This window comes from Neofelis nebulosa, chromosome 7, assembly GCF_028018385.1.
Source record: "Neofelis nebulosa isolate mNeoNeb1 chromosome 7, mNeoNeb1.pri, whole genome shotgun sequence".
Classification (NCBI taxonomy): domain Eukaryota; kingdom Metazoa; phylum Chordata; class Mammalia; order Carnivora; family Felidae; genus Neofelis; species Neofelis nebulosa.
The window spans coordinates 107806620-107821935 of NC_080788.1; the positions used below are offsets into that span (position 1 = coordinate 107806620).

The 15316-nt window shown below is 35.2% G+C and overlaps 1 protein-coding gene and 1 long non-coding RNA gene across 15 annotated transcripts in view; one reads left to right on the forward strand and one right to left on the reverse strand.

The window, feature by feature from the left end:
* The window catches only part of LRRC9 (leucine rich repeat containing 9), a 119256-nt gene that overhangs the window by 39847 nt on the left and 64093 nt on the right, over positions 1 to 15316 (forward strand). For 7 of the 9 annotated variants that reach the window (XR_009264501.1, XM_058739209.1, XM_058739211.1 and 4 more), the window contains 4 exons: positions 3310 to 3439; positions 5399 to 5521; positions 7212 to 7327; positions 10975 to 11187. Coding sequence is in view for 8 of the 9 variants with exons in the window: in XM_058739209.1 (XP_058595192.1) it covers positions 3310 to 3439; positions 5399 to 5521; positions 7212 to 7327; positions 10975 to 11187 (582 nt within the window). In the remaining variant the exon portion in view is untranslated. The remainder of the gene's footprint in view (positions 1 to 3309; positions 3440 to 5398; positions 5522 to 7211; positions 7328 to 10974; positions 11188 to 15316) is intronic. The other 2 variants (XM_058739210.1, XM_058739207.1) reach the window with 2 other exon arrangements.
* LOC131517299 (uncharacterized) overlaps positions 1 to 15316 on the reverse strand; it is a 100139-nt gene that overhangs the window by 3919 nt on the left and 80904 nt on the right. The window contains exon 6 of one of the 6 annotated variants that reach the window (XR_009264508.1): positions 7100 to 7356. The exons of the other annotated variants lie outside the window; for them this stretch is intronic. This is a non-coding gene — a long non-coding RNA (uncharacterized LOC131517299). Of the gene's footprint in view, positions 1 to 7099; positions 7357 to 15316 lie in introns of those variants that run through there. 6 annotated transcript variants of the gene reach the window in all.

Here is a 15316-nt window from a genome sequence, read left to right on the forward strand (position 1 = left end):
AAATACAATTGAGAGGAGTTAAGATGACACAGAAGTAAGCTGTAACCTCAAACACAGCTGTATTGAGGTTAGGTCACTTGAACACCCAGGAAATCGATCTATGGAGTGGCAGAAGGATCTCCACGGCAATCATGGTGTGCATCTCTCTACAAGACCTTGAGGACAGGGACTTTCTTTAGAGATTCCTAGTGGAAATCTGATTAATGAATGATGGATAGTTGAATAGATGGATGATAGTTGAATAGACAATCGTACCTGTTTCTATACCTTCATATGCTTTCTCCTCTTAAAAAGACTTTCTTTTAAGATTTCTGATTGGAATTATGTCTAATCTTTAAAGCCTAGCATTGATCCCTCACCTCTACAAAGACGGTTCTTAAAAACATTTCATTTAAAAAAGGAGATCTTATTTGACACATCTTGTGATGGTTTGTATTTTTTTAATGTTTAATGTTTATTTATTTATGTTGAGAGAGAGAGTACACAAGCATGAGCAGGGTAGAGGCAGAGGAAGAGGGAGAGGCAAATCCCAAGGAGGCTCCATGCTCAGCGTGGAGCCTGACACAGAACTGGATCTCATTGGATCATGTGACATCATGACCTGAGCCAAAATCAAGAATTGGACACTTAATTGATTGAGCCACGCAGGCACCCTGTGATGGTTTGTATTTTTAATTACTGGGTACAGTTTCCATCTTCCCCCCTCTTTCTTCTTTTCTTTTTTCCTTTTTTTTTTTTTTTTACATTTTCTGATTCTTTTTGTTGTTGTTATCTATTTATTTTTTAAATCATTTTATTTTTTAATCGTAAGTATACTCTTTAATCCCCATTCACTATTTCCCCCATCCTCCCACCTACCTTCCCTCTGATAACTATCAGTTTGTTCTCTATAGTTAAGAGTCTGTTTCTTGGTTTCTCTCTTTCTCTTTTTCCTTTGCTTGTTTATTTGTTTCTTAAATTCCACATATGAGTGAAATCATATGGTATTTGTCTTCCTCTGACTGACTTATTTCACTTAGCATTATACTCTCTAGATCCATCCATATCACAAGTGGCACAATTTTATTATCTTTTACAAATGAATTATATTCCACTGTGCATATATACCACATCTTCTTTACCCATTCATCTATCGGGGGACAATTAGGCTGCTTCCATAGTTTGGCTATTGTAAATAATGCTGCATAAACTTGGGGGTTCAAGAATAATTTTGAATTAGTGTTTTTATTTTGTGTGTGCAAATATCCAGTAGTATGATTCCTGGACTGTAGGGTAGTTCTTTTTTTAACATTTTGAGGAACCTCCATATTGTTTTCCACAGTGGCTGCATCAGAGTGCATTCCCACCAACAGTACAAGAGGGTTCCTTTTTCTCCACACCCTTGCCAACACTTGTTTCTTGTATTGTTGATTTTAGCCTTTCTGACAAGTGAGGGGTGATCTCTCATTGTAGTTTTCATTTGCATTTCCCTGATGATGAGTGATGTTGAACATCATTTTATGTGTCTGTTGGCCATTTGTATCTCTTCTCTGGAGAAATGTCTGTTCATGCCTTCTGCCCATTTTTTAATTGGGCTATTTGTTTTTTGGGTATTGAATTTTATAAATACTTTATATATTCTGGATACTAAGCCTTTATTGGGTAAATCATTTGCAAATATCTTCTCTCATTTAGTAGGTTGCCTTTTTGTTCCGTTGATTGTTTCCTTCGCTGTGCAGAAACTTTCTATTTTGATGTAGTCCTGACAGTTTATTTTTGCTTTTATTTCCCTTGCCTTAGGAGACATATTTAGAAAAATGTTGCTATAGCCAATGTCAGAGAGATTACTGCCTGTGCTGTCTTCACCATCTTCCCTCTCTCACTTGAGGACCAAGACCAGGCTATAGCTGCACAATGCCACGTACACAGCTTGTATCTAATGAATAGTTAGTGATGTTCATTGGAAATCTGATAAGGTTATATTTACTGGGATGTGGAATTTATGGTAACATGAGCAACATTTTAATATTTATATTTTAAAAACTTCTTTGGGGGGGCGCCTGGGTGGCTCAGTCGGTTGAGTATTCAACTTCGGCTCAGGTCATATCTCACAGACATGAGTCTGAGCCCTGCATCGGGTTCTGTGGTGACAGCTCACCCTGTCCCTCTTGTTCTCTGCCCCTCCCCCGCTCACACTCTCTCTCTCTCTCTCTCTCTCTCTCTCTCTCTCTCTCTCTCTCTCAAATAAATAAACATTAAAAAAATTTTAAACCTCTTTGGGTAACAGCTTTTAGTAAGAAAAAGTAAATAAGCAATTCAGCATTTATAGAAAACATATTTTTTAGATAATTTGGGTACTAATATTAAACTTGTAATAATTTCAAAACTCTGAGATAGTGACAAGGAGAAGCAGACCTGAGTTCAAATTATGACTTTGCTAATTTCTACTTCTGTCCTTGGATAGATTATATGATCTCTCTTAGCTCTAGGTTTTCTACTACTAAAAATAGAGATTTTATTTGTTCTTTAGAGCTTTCATAGCAAGTGATATGAATTTTAGAGTATTACTGTATTTCTTTTTTGTTGTTGTTGTTTATTTCTTTTGAGAGAGAGAGTGAAAGCATGAGTGGGGAGGGGCAGAGAGAGAGAAGAGAGTGAGACTCCCAAGCAGGCTCTGCACTGTCAGTGCAAAGCCTGGTCCAGGGCTCAAACTCAGGAACTATGAGATCATGACCTGAGCTGAAGTTGGACACTTAACCAACTGAGCCACCCAGGCACCCCTGTATTACTGTACTTCTGATAAAACATTTTTAAGAAATAAATATAGTCCCAATGCAAACTAAAATTTCCATGCATTAAGCACAATGAGATGTATCTGGAAAGCCACATAGATTATTAAACCAAGAACACTATTTATACCAAATCTTTATCCATGTATCTATATTTACCTATATCTCAAATATAAGTAAGAACCTACAGGGTTTTCTTTTTTGGAATTTACATGATTACTAGTGGAGTATCATTGAAAATGTGTAAGACTATAGCTCCTGCACCACACAGTGTTGTCAGTCCTGACTCTGGCTGCTTTTACAGGAACGAATACTGTGTATCACTTTTCATAAACCTATTTGCATGTAAATTTAAAGCATATTATATAAATGGCCTTACAGAATGAAGTTGTACCTGAAAGTTATCTACTGCTTTTCAATGAATCTAGCCCTTTTTTTTTTTTTTGCCCAGACACATAAACATAAACTAGTAAGCCATCTGTATTGAAGCTGAAGTACTGTCAGTTTTATAAAAATACTCAGCTTTGTTTTTTCTTTGCAGCTGCCTCTCAGAAAAGAAGCTGTTATTCTCGCTAACAGCCTAAGTATGTGTGAGGGTCCCAGAATTGAATTTCTACAGCAAAAGTACAAAGATGAGAAGAACTCTCCTGAGCATGAGCTCTTCAGGCATGGTAATACAAATATATGGTATTTCTGAACTTTTTAGTTTTAAGCCTTTGTTAATTATTTTCATAACATTTTTAATACTTGGCTTTATCAATCAGGAAGATTTTCCAGAAACTATTTTATTTAGTATTTACCAGTGTAGTGAAATACGACTTTCTGATCTGTAACTTTACAATTTATGAACAAATACTTACTGATTATTGTGTCAACATTAATAGAATGGGACTCATTTGTTACTCACATTTAATCCAATTTTATATGAAACAGGCTGCTTTTGTTCATTCGAGGGCCAAGCCAAGCCTAGGGTCCTCCTACTGCACCACCATCTTAGTTCCTTGCTGTCTACTTTTGTTCATTAACTTGTGTCCTAAAAATAAACTCAGTATATATGCATGCCTCTCTCTCTCTCTCTCTCTCTCTCTCTCTCTCTCACACACACACACACACACACACACACACACACACACACACACACCACCCCAAATTCATAGGAAAGAGAAAAGAGAACTTGGCACAATTATGCAGTAGTCATCATGCCAAGCACTTGGGAAGGCAGGACTTAATCATTTTCATAGATACAAGAAAACCTGGTTGCAAATCTAAAACTGGCTAAAGACAAACTGTAGTGTACAGATTTCTTTATAAATTGCCTCATAGAAGATAAAATTTTGGTACTTTATTCACAATGATCAGTACTTTATTTGCATCTTGAATATATAGATAGATAAAAGCATATGAGCCAATTTGCAGGACACTTCTGGGAGAGGTCCCCTTGTAACCACACACTGGGGAAAAGTCCAGCTCATTAGGTCCTCTTGCCTCACCCTTCCACTGTTCATGCTTCAGTTCCACCAGTATTATGGAATGTTTACTATGTGTTAAGCACTTGGTAGTAGTATGGATATAGTCTTTACAAACCAGACACAGTTGCTCCTTTATGGTATTGACAAATATTAATAAGCACACAAATAAATGTAAAATTAAAATTTTCATAACATAACAATTTCATAACAAAGAGGAAATGTTAGTGCATATTACCAAAGAATATATAATACGGAGAATTGACCTGGTCAGGAAGTAAGGGACACCTATTCTTTGGTCTCCACTATACACCTACTGAAGACTGGGCAGTCAGAAATTTGGTTAAATTAAGTCTATAAGAGTGATATTCTAGGTTCCAGACTAGAGCTCTGCTAGGATTATTCATGACAAACTACATGTGTCTTGCAGCCTTTCATTCAGTTAATGATAATCAGAAAATTAAGCAGATAATTGAATATAGAAAGAACTCCTTATTAAAAAAAAAAAACCATTTGCTTCTTTTTTCTCATGCTCTTCCATTCCCATCTTAAGAAACACCTCATCATGTTTTTCTAGATCCTTCTGAAATGTTTCCCAAAACAGTTAGGTTCTTTCAACTTGCATTCTGTAACTCGTATAGTGTAAAAAAAGTCATCTAAATGTTTTGTCTAGTGATTACAAGTTACATTATAGGATTCAGTGACTCCTAGACATCCTTAGGATTGAGAGAATCCAAAGGTTTCTTAGAAATCTAAAGGGAAAAGAAATGTTTATCCATTTAGTAGACATGTATTGAGTGCCTCCCATGATCTAAGTGATGTGCTAGGTGCTGATGATTCAGAGATGAATTTTTACCCAGTTAATAACAACAACAAAAAGTTTCTTACTTCCAATCACTTGATAAAAAACATTGCTAACTTATTTTCTTTCCTTATTCCTTTTCTGTAAAGCTTTGCTTTAATCACAGGAATCCTCTTTTATAATTATTTCATTTGTTCAACAAATATTTACCGAGTTTCTGTTTTGCTATACGATGACAAACAAGGTAGCAAGGATCTCTGCCCTTACAGAACACATAGTCAAGTCTGGGACTAAGAAGGAAGGTGATATGGGAAAATTACTAAAATGAATTACTGTTAAAATGATGTTTTATTCATATTTAGGCATCCTCCTCATTACAAAGGTTTTCCTTGGCCAGAGTGTTCAGGCTCGTGAACAGGACTCCATCAATCAAGCTAACTATCCAATGGTTAATTCAGTGTTTGCTCCTCGAAAATATTTACTAAGTATGTCTGCCGTAAAGAGAAATGTGCTTTAATTTTTCTGAATACAAAATGTTTGTATTTAATACAGATGTATAGAGCTTAATCTCTACTTAATAAAGTTTGTAAACTTTTCTAAAAAAAATCTAGTGCTGGCTACTAATGAACTATTTTTCTGTTCCCTGCTTCAAAGACATTTATATATGTGTGTATATAGATTTTTAATTTTGTGAACATTTATTTTTTGAGAGAGAGAGAGAGACCATGAGCAGAGGAGAGAGTCAGAGGGAGGGGGGACAGAGAGAATCTTAAGCAGACTCCATGCTTAGCATGGAGCCTGACACAGGGCTGGACCCTGGGATCATGACCTGAGCTGAAGTCAAGAGTCGGGTGCTTAACCAACTGAGCCACCTAGTCACCCTTGTAAACTTTTATATTTACACATCCATGCATACTGTTATATGAAATTTCATGTATTTTATACATATACTATGTATGTATTTCATACATCATATGAATATTATATACATATATGTGATATAATACAAATATATTACATATATATTATATATTTCATGTATAGTCTATGTATTTCATGTATATTATATGTATTTCAAAAGATAAACCCATCCTTTTTTTTTGAGAGAGAGAGAGCAAGCCCGAGCAGGGAAGAGGAAGAGGGGGGCGGGGAGAAGAATCTTAAGCAGGCTCCACACACAGTGTGGAGCCCAATGTGGGGCTCAATCCCATGACCCTGGGATCATGATCTGAACCGAAATCAAGAGTCAGAGACTTAACCAACTGAGCCACCCAGGCACCCCAAACCCACCCACTTTTAACAACAAAGGTTTTTGAGTAATACATTTGTCAAAAGTATATTTGAATAGAAAAATGACAAAGTATGAAAAGGAAAAGGACATGATGAAAAAAATTAAACCCTACTAGTCTATGTAGTGAAAAGGTAACTAGTAATTTCTAGAATTAAGAAACTGGCGCTTTACTCAAAGTCTACTAATTTAAATGTTAATCACATCTAAAATTACTTTAGTAGCAAGGTCTAGACTGCTATTTCACCAACTAGGCACCATAGCCTAGACGAGTAAACACATAAAATCAACCATCACAATCCACCCCCTGTCTATGTGGCACTCATACACACCTTCCTATGCCATACTAAATAGTCAAATAAATAAACTAAGAGTCAAAATGGGTGAGGATGGTCAAAAGTTAAAAACTTCCAGTTTTGAGATTTAAAAAAGTCTTAGGGATTGTAATGTACAGCATGACTGTAGTTAGCAATACTGTACTGGATATTTGAAAGTTGCCAAGAGAGTAAATCTTAAAAGTTCTCAGCACAAGAAAAAAATTGTAACTATCCTTGGTGATGGATGTTAACTATAATTATTGTGATAATTATTTTTCCATGTACACATGTATCAAATTATGTTGTAATCCTAAAGCAAATACAATGTTATATGTAAACTATATCTCAACTTTAAGAACTTAAAAATTAAAGGGTAAATAAAAACCTGCAGAAAGAAAATTAAACTGTCTAGGAGGGGTGGAAAAATAGGAAAAAAAAAACCAGTCTCAATAACGTAATAGTTGGAACTTACTGAATTTATTGTTTATTAATCTGTGTAATAATGAAAAAAGTATATTATGTTTCATTTTGAAGAGTGTTTTTCTTGTTTTGTTATTGATTTTACTCTAGATTCTATCATGGGACAGAGAAACTGTGATTGCAGCATTCGACAGTGCAAGTGGTTTGTCTTTGATCATGATCTTGTTTTGCCAGAATACATCGTTGAATTTGAGTATATTACAATGGTATGGATGTATTTTTAAAACTGGAATTCCTTAAGTAAGAAAAGAACAGAAATAGTAATTAACAGAAGTCTAATAATGTAGTGTCAAGTTTATACTATATATTTATACGTAAACATACATACAGTGGTTATTCTGTGAAGGGTTCATTTTCAAAAGAAATCATTATGACACCTAAACATTTTTATATGCAAATATGTTACATGAGTATATATGGCTGTAGTCTCACCAAAAAAGCTTCAAACTATATTGAAGGATATATAATAAACATAAAATCTGATTTCACCTCACCTGCAGCACCACTCCCTTTCATGAAGAAATCCACTATTAACAACTTCATGGGTTTGCTTTCACTGTTTTTTCTATGCATTTACGTATATAACAGCATGTAACATTTTACATAGTAGAATCAAGATCTAAGTATATTGTGATTTCTTTTTGCCTTTAATCATGTTTTGGACATATTTCCACTTCAGTACATATAGGTCTATACTTTATTCTTTTGGTGACTGCATTCTATCCAGTAATATCTAATTTATTTGACTATTCTCTTGTTCATGAAACATATAGGTTGTTTCCAGTTTTATTACTGTTTAAAAAGTATTTCAGTGAATATCATTATATATTCATCCTTATACAAATATGGAAGTTTCTCTGTAGAATAGATTGATACAATTGGATAGTCAAAGGATATACACATTTTAAATTCTGATACATTTTGCCAGTATTCTCCACAAAGCCTTGGCCATTTTACAAATTTCCAACAGTATGTGACAGAGCTTGTTTCTTTGCATGCTTACCAAAACAAGATATTATCAATCTTTTACTTTTCCACTCTGTGGGCAAGAAAAGGATATTTGATTCTTTAATAGGCTATGGATTATTTATGGTTTTATAAATCACTTGTTATTTCCTTGGACTTTTCTTCTTTTAAAATGTTTTTAATGTTTATTTTATTTTTGAGAGAGAGAGAGAGAGAGAGAGCAGGGGAAGGGCAGAGAAAGAGGGAGACACAGAATCTGAACCAGGCTCCGGGTTCTGAGCTGTCAGCACCCAGCCCAATGCGGTGCTTGAACTCACGAACCACGAGATCATGACCTGAGGCAAAGTCGGTCAGTTTACCAACTGAGCCACCCAGGCACCCCATCTTTTGACTATTTTCTATTGGACTCTATTTTTTTATATTGATTGGAAAAATCCTTATATGCATCCTGGATATTAATCCTTTATCTTATATATATGTTGCGAATATTTTATGTCACTTGTCTTTTAAATGTATTTGTAGCAAAACCTTATTTGTCATTATTAATTTGCAATTTCCTGGTTAATTTTTAAGAGGTCAGATCGCTCCAAATTTCCTGATATGGATTCTGGGTTTTATGTCTCATTACAGAAGGCTTATATAAATATCTTCTTTATTTTCTTCCAATAATTATATAGGTTGTTCTACAACTTTAAGTTTTTTTAAGTACATCTGGAAATTATTTTATGTCATGTGAGGGAGGAAGATCAAATAATTTTTCCTTAAAAATGGATAGCTACTTGACCAAGCATCATCTTTTTGTTCTATTTTGAAGTGCCATCTTTATTGTTAAAATTATTTTCATATATAAGGGGTTTATTTATAGATCCTTCTATTCCATTGATCTCTTTGTCTAATCTTGGACCCCTCCCACATTGTTTCGGTTATTACAACTTTGATGATATACTTTGATATGCGACAGGGTAAATTCCCTTTCCCTGCCCTCACTCATCTTTTAAAAATTTTTCTTGGCTATTCTTGAGCACTTTCTCTTCCAAAAAGAAGTTAGAATCAGCTTGTTAAGTTTTATTTTAAAATCCTATTTAGTAATATAAAAATAGGGAGGGGGACAAAACATAAGAGACTCTTAAATATGGAGAACAAACAGAGGGTTACGGGAGGGGTTGTGGGAGAGCGGATGGGTGAGGGGCATTAAGGAATCTACCCCTGAAATCATTGTTGCACTATATGCTAACTAACTTGGATGTAAATTTAAAATAAATAAATAAACACATACATACATACATACATACATACATAAACAAAGAAATAAAATCCTATTTAGGATTTGATTGAGATTGTATTGAATTTAAACCTTAATTTGGGACAAACTGTTCTGCAGTATTGGACTTCTCATCCAGGAACATGATAAGTTATTCCATTTACTCAAGTCCTCCCTACGGTTTTCTTTATTCAGGTTTTAAGTGTAATTCCGGGCACTTAGGCACTTATATTTTTACGTTGCTATTATGAATGAGACTGTTTCAGTCAAGTATGCTTTCAGCAAAGACCCAGACAAATAGTAGAAACCCAAACAAACTGTTAACATAACTCAAATAACAGGAAGTCAAGAGGTGGGCAGTCCTGGCTGTTGAGACTGTTCAGTGACTGATGTCAGCAAAGACCTTAGCTCCATCATCCATCTGCTTGCCACTTCATTAGCTCTTTTGATCTGAAGACTCAGTTCTTTCTTCACTTCCGGGAAGTTTTCTTCTCTTAATTCCTCCATTATCTTCTCTCTTCCATTCTGTGTTCAGCCCTCTGGAACCTTGATTGGTTAAACACTGGACTTTCTGAGTTGATCCTCCATTTCTTTTAATTTTCTCTCTCTCATATTTTATATCTCCATTTAAAAATTCTATTATTCTGGAAGATTTCCTCAATATTAACCTCTGCTAATTTGATCATTGCTAATTTGATCTGCTGCCATATCCATTTGGTTTCTCAGAGCATTTAGTGAATACTTTCATTTCACTAATTATTTTTATTTTGACTCTAAAGTGTTACCATGTTCCTTTCTCTTTTTTTAAGTTTATTTATTTATTTTGAGACAGAGAAATAGAGACACAGCACAAGTGGAGGTGGGGCAGAAAGAGAGAGGGAAAGAGAATCCCAAGCAGGTTCCACGCTGTCAAGCACAGAGCCCAATGTGGGACTCGAACTCACAAACCATGAGATCATGACCCGAGCTGAAATCAAGAGTCAGACACTTAACCAACTGAGCCACCAGGCGCTCCACTCAATTCTTTTCGATAGCAGCCTGTTCTATTAGGGATGCTTTATTCCCCCAGATTTTAAAATAATTCTCTTATGGACCATTTTTTTTTTCTAGAGCCACTTCTGTTTATGTTTTTTATGCTCATTCATCCACAGTTTTTACCATAATTACTTAATCACCTGCTAATTACCTAGAGCATCCTACTGCTATTTTACTTGTTCACTCTGAACATCAAATTTCTCTGGATCTGTTCTTCAGAGTGGTTTATCTCCCACATATGTTTTGGCTACAGGTTACATTTCTGCTCCCATTTGTCTGTCAGTTTGGTCCCCTCTGATTTGTGTCTCACAATTCTTAGTCTTTTGTTGGCACTCTCTCCACTGTTGAAAAATATTTAAAAATTATCTTTTGCCAGTTTTCAAGGACTTTTCAATGGGAGGGGATGAACATATTTGTTCTTAGCCCACAATTTTAATCTACTCTCACTGGTTTTCTAATGTGATTCTAATCATGATAGATATTATTATATAAACGAAAAAAACTTAATTAGTCTTTCTACATAGCCTATTTCTTATTCAAAGTGATAAATACAGCAACCAAATTTTCAATATTTTTAATAAATTTTTTTAGGTAAAGCCTCACTCTTTATTTTCTTCATTCAACAATGTTATTCTAGAAGAAAGCAAAAAAAATTCAGAAGGATCATTACTGTCTCAGGATTTGCAATTTGATGATGAAGTTATAAAAATGGATCCCAGGATCAAGCCCAGACCAAAACTTATTAATTTGGATGATAAAACAATACTTTCCCTTGCCAAGACTAACATTTACAGTCATATTGTGGTGAGTATTATAAGGAATAAAATTTGGGGACAGAAACCTTGAATTTGGAATCATAATCTACCATAAGAAGTCTAAAGATACTAAAGCACCTATCTGGTGATGCCAGTCATCATGCTGTCAAAATTAAAAGGACCTTGACCTCTCCTTCTTTGTGGACTAGATCAGATCAGTGTTGTCTGGTAGTAATATAATATAAACCATATATGTAATTGAAAATTTTCTATTAGCCATGTTAAGAAAGTTTTCTTAATTAAAAGTAAGATTAATTTTAATAAATCCAATTTTTCTAAAATATTAACATTTCAATATGCAATCAATATGGAGAGTCATTCATCAGTTTCATACTAAGTCCTTGAAATCTGGAGTATATTTGCAGATGACAGCACTTGCAGCCCATCTCAAATCAGACGAGCCACATTAGTGCTCAAAAGCCACATGTCACTAGTAGCTACTGTACAGGACAGTACAAGCCTAGAGGGTACCCTTCTAGTTTACAAGGGATTTTATTACTGAAAAAAAAAAAAAAAGCTTTCTTTAAATGACTAAGACAGTTAAGTTTCAAATCAGTTCCCAGGATTAGTCAACATAGAATATTAGAGATTTATCTTTACAAAATTAATTAACAATTTGAGTTACTATTGAAGTGACATACTTTATTTAATTTATTTTTAGTTAACATATAGTGTAATATTAGTTTCAGGAGTAGAGTTCAGTGATTCATGACTTACAGGTAACACTGAGTTCTCATCATAACAAATGCCCTCCTTAATACCCATCATCCCTTTAGCCCATCCCCCCACTCACCTCCCTTCCAGCAACCCTGATTTTCTCAATAGTTAAGACTCTGTTTTATGGTTTGCCTCTCTCTCTTTTTCCCTGTATGTTCATCTGTTTTGTTAAGTTCCACATATGAGTGAAATCATGTTATTTGTCTTTCTCTGATTTATTTTGCTTAGCATAATACACTCTAGCTCCAACCACATCATTGCAAATGGCAAGATTTCATTCTTTTTGAGGGCTGAGTAATATTCCATTATATAGAAATACATAATAGAATATATAGATAGATAATGGAATATCTATATCTATAGATATTCTATTATCTATATATATCTAATCTAATATGTATATATAGATATATAATGGAATATATATATACCACCATATATAATGGAATTATGTATACACACACACACACACACACACACACACACACACTCACGCCACTTCTTCTTTATCCATTCATCAGTCAGTGGACATTTGGGCTCTTTCCAAATTTGGCTATTGTTAATAATGCTACTGTAAACATCAAGATGTATATGTCCCTTCAAATCAATATTTTTTTATCCTTTGGGTAAATACCTAGTAGTGCAATTGCTGGCTTGTAGGGTAGTTCTATTTTTATCTTTTTTGAGGAGCCTCCATACTGTTTTCCAGAGTGGCTGCACCAGTTTGCATTCTCACCAACAGTGTAAGAGGGTTCCCCTTTGTCCACATCCTTGCCGACATCTGTTGTTTCCTGAGTTGTTAATTTTAGCCGTTCTCATAAGTGTGAGATGATACCTCATTGTACTTTTGATTTGTATTTCCCTGATGATGGGTGATGTTGAGCATTTTTTCGTGTGTCTGTTACTCAGCTGGATGTCTTCTTTAGAAAAATGTCTATTCATGTCTTTTGCCCATTTCTTAACTGAATTGTTTTTGAGTGTTGAACTTTATAAATTCTTTATAGATTTTGGATACTTATGCTTTATCAGATATATCATTTGCAAATATCTTCTCCCATTCTAAAGGTTGCTTTTTTCGTTCTGTTGATTATTTCCTTTGCTATGCAAAAGGTTTTTATCTTAACGAAGTCCCAATGTTCATTTTTGCTTTTGTTTTCTTGCCTCTGGAGACATGCCTAGTAAGAAGTTGCTACAGCCAATGTCAAAGAGGTTGATGCCTGTGTTCTCCTCTAGGATTTTCACATTTAGGTGTTTCATCCATTTTGAATTTATTTTTGTGTATGGTGTAAGAAAGTGGTCTAGTTTCAGTTTTTTGCATGTTGCTGTCCAGTTTTCCCAACACCATTTGTTGAGACTATCTTTTTTCCATCAGATATTCTTTCCTGCTTTGTCGAAAATTAGTTGACCATATAGTTGTGCGTCCATTTCTGGGTTTTCTATTCTGTTCCATTGATCTATGTTGAAGCAACTTACTATACACAGAGGCAACTCTACTGAGATATGAAGTCTACCTTCACACCTTGACTTTCAGATCTGTCCACTTCAAATCTGCTACCATTCTATGCAAACTACCATTATCTCTGACCTAGACTATTGCCATAGCCTTCTAATACTCTGTCATTCAACATTGCACAACTCCAGGAAGTGCAATTCACATTATATTCTATTAATGTGTTCTTTGGGTGCCATTCATAACTGAATATAACTCAATATGGGGGTTAGAGGGTACCACCTAGAGCTGCACAATAGAGGCTCTGTCCTGCTTTCACTTTGAGCCCCCAATTTATTCTGCATGTTGAAGCTAGAGCAATCTTTTCAAGATACAAATTTGCTCATATCTTTGTTACCCCTTACCACTCTCCCTTGAAATCTTCAAATGATTTTCCATTGTTTTAAAAGTAAAACCAAAGTCCTTAATATGGCCTATAAGATTCTGAATGGCCTGGATCCTGGCCTACCTTTCCAGACTCTTTCAATATTACCCTCTCTTTAGTTCTCCATGGTCAGCCTCCTTTCTGTTTCTTAAATGCATTCTGCTTGCATCCAACACAGATCCTCTGCACTTTCTAGTCCTCTGCATGGAATGTTCTCCCCTGACCCTCTTCTCCTAGTTAATTCCCACACATCTTTTAGATCTATACTAAAGCAAAGTTTTCTCTTACCTCTGAGTCTGCATCAGATTCCTTTGTTATATGCTCTGTGTCCTTCCGAGACTGTAAATTCCACAGTGGCTGAGGCTGTGACTATTCTTCGATATGTATATCCCCAGCACCAGGGCAGCAATGTAAGATGGTTCAGTGTGCATTGCACAAGAGGGCCAAATCCAAGGGGTACACTTTAAATCTATAGTAGTATATTTACTACAATTTTCTGACAACTGTTCATAGAATTTCTTGTGCTAACAAAATAAGAATATTGTGATAATTTTCTAAAAGCTGAAAATAGTGGTGTCTTGAGGAAAGGATGGATGCTGCTTCGGATCCTCTGTCCCCCACTCTCTCTGCCCCTTCCCTGCTGGTTCTCCCTCTCTATCTCAAAATAAATAAATAAACTTTAAAAAATAAAATAAAATAAAATAAAATAAGATAAGATAAAATAAAATAAAAACAATATCTTTACAGCAAATGGTTCTTACAAAGTGGGTTTGCTTGAACTGCAGAAGTAGCAAACAAATTAATATCTGATACACTGAGAAGACAAGTATCTGATTGATACTTGAGAAGACAAGTTATTCTCACATGACATTATCTTTCTATGTGTGCCCTGAAAGCTGAGATACAGATAAATATTCAGAAATTATTTTTATCTTGAAAGTCAATTACATTGTTCCAATGTGACATTTCTAGATCACTTGTTTATGAAGACAATTTTTTTCAAGTGACTATATAAAACAAAAAGAGAATGAAAAAATGTTTAAAAAATTTTTAATGTTGCTTTATTTTATTTTTTATCTTAATGTTTATTTATTTTTGAGAGACAGAGAGAGACAGAACACTAGCAGGGGAGGGGCAGAGAGAGAGAGAGAGAGGGAGACACAGAATCCAAAGCAGGCTCTAGGCTCCAGCTGTCAGCACAGAGCCTGCCATGGGGCTCAAACCTACAAACTGTGAGATCATGACCTAAGCCAAAGTCAGACATTTAACAGACTGAGTCACCCAGGAACCCCTATTTACTTTATTTTTGACCGAGAGAGAGAGAGAGACAGAGACAGAGACAGAGACAGAGACAAAGAGTGAGTGAATAGTGCAGGGGCAGAGAGTTGCAGGGGAGAGAGAATCCCAAGCAGGCTCAGTGATGTCAGTGCAGTGCCCGATGCAGGGATCAATCCCTTGAACCATGAGATCATGACCTGAGCTGAAATCAAGAGTCAGATGCTTAACTGACGGAGCCACTCAGGGGCC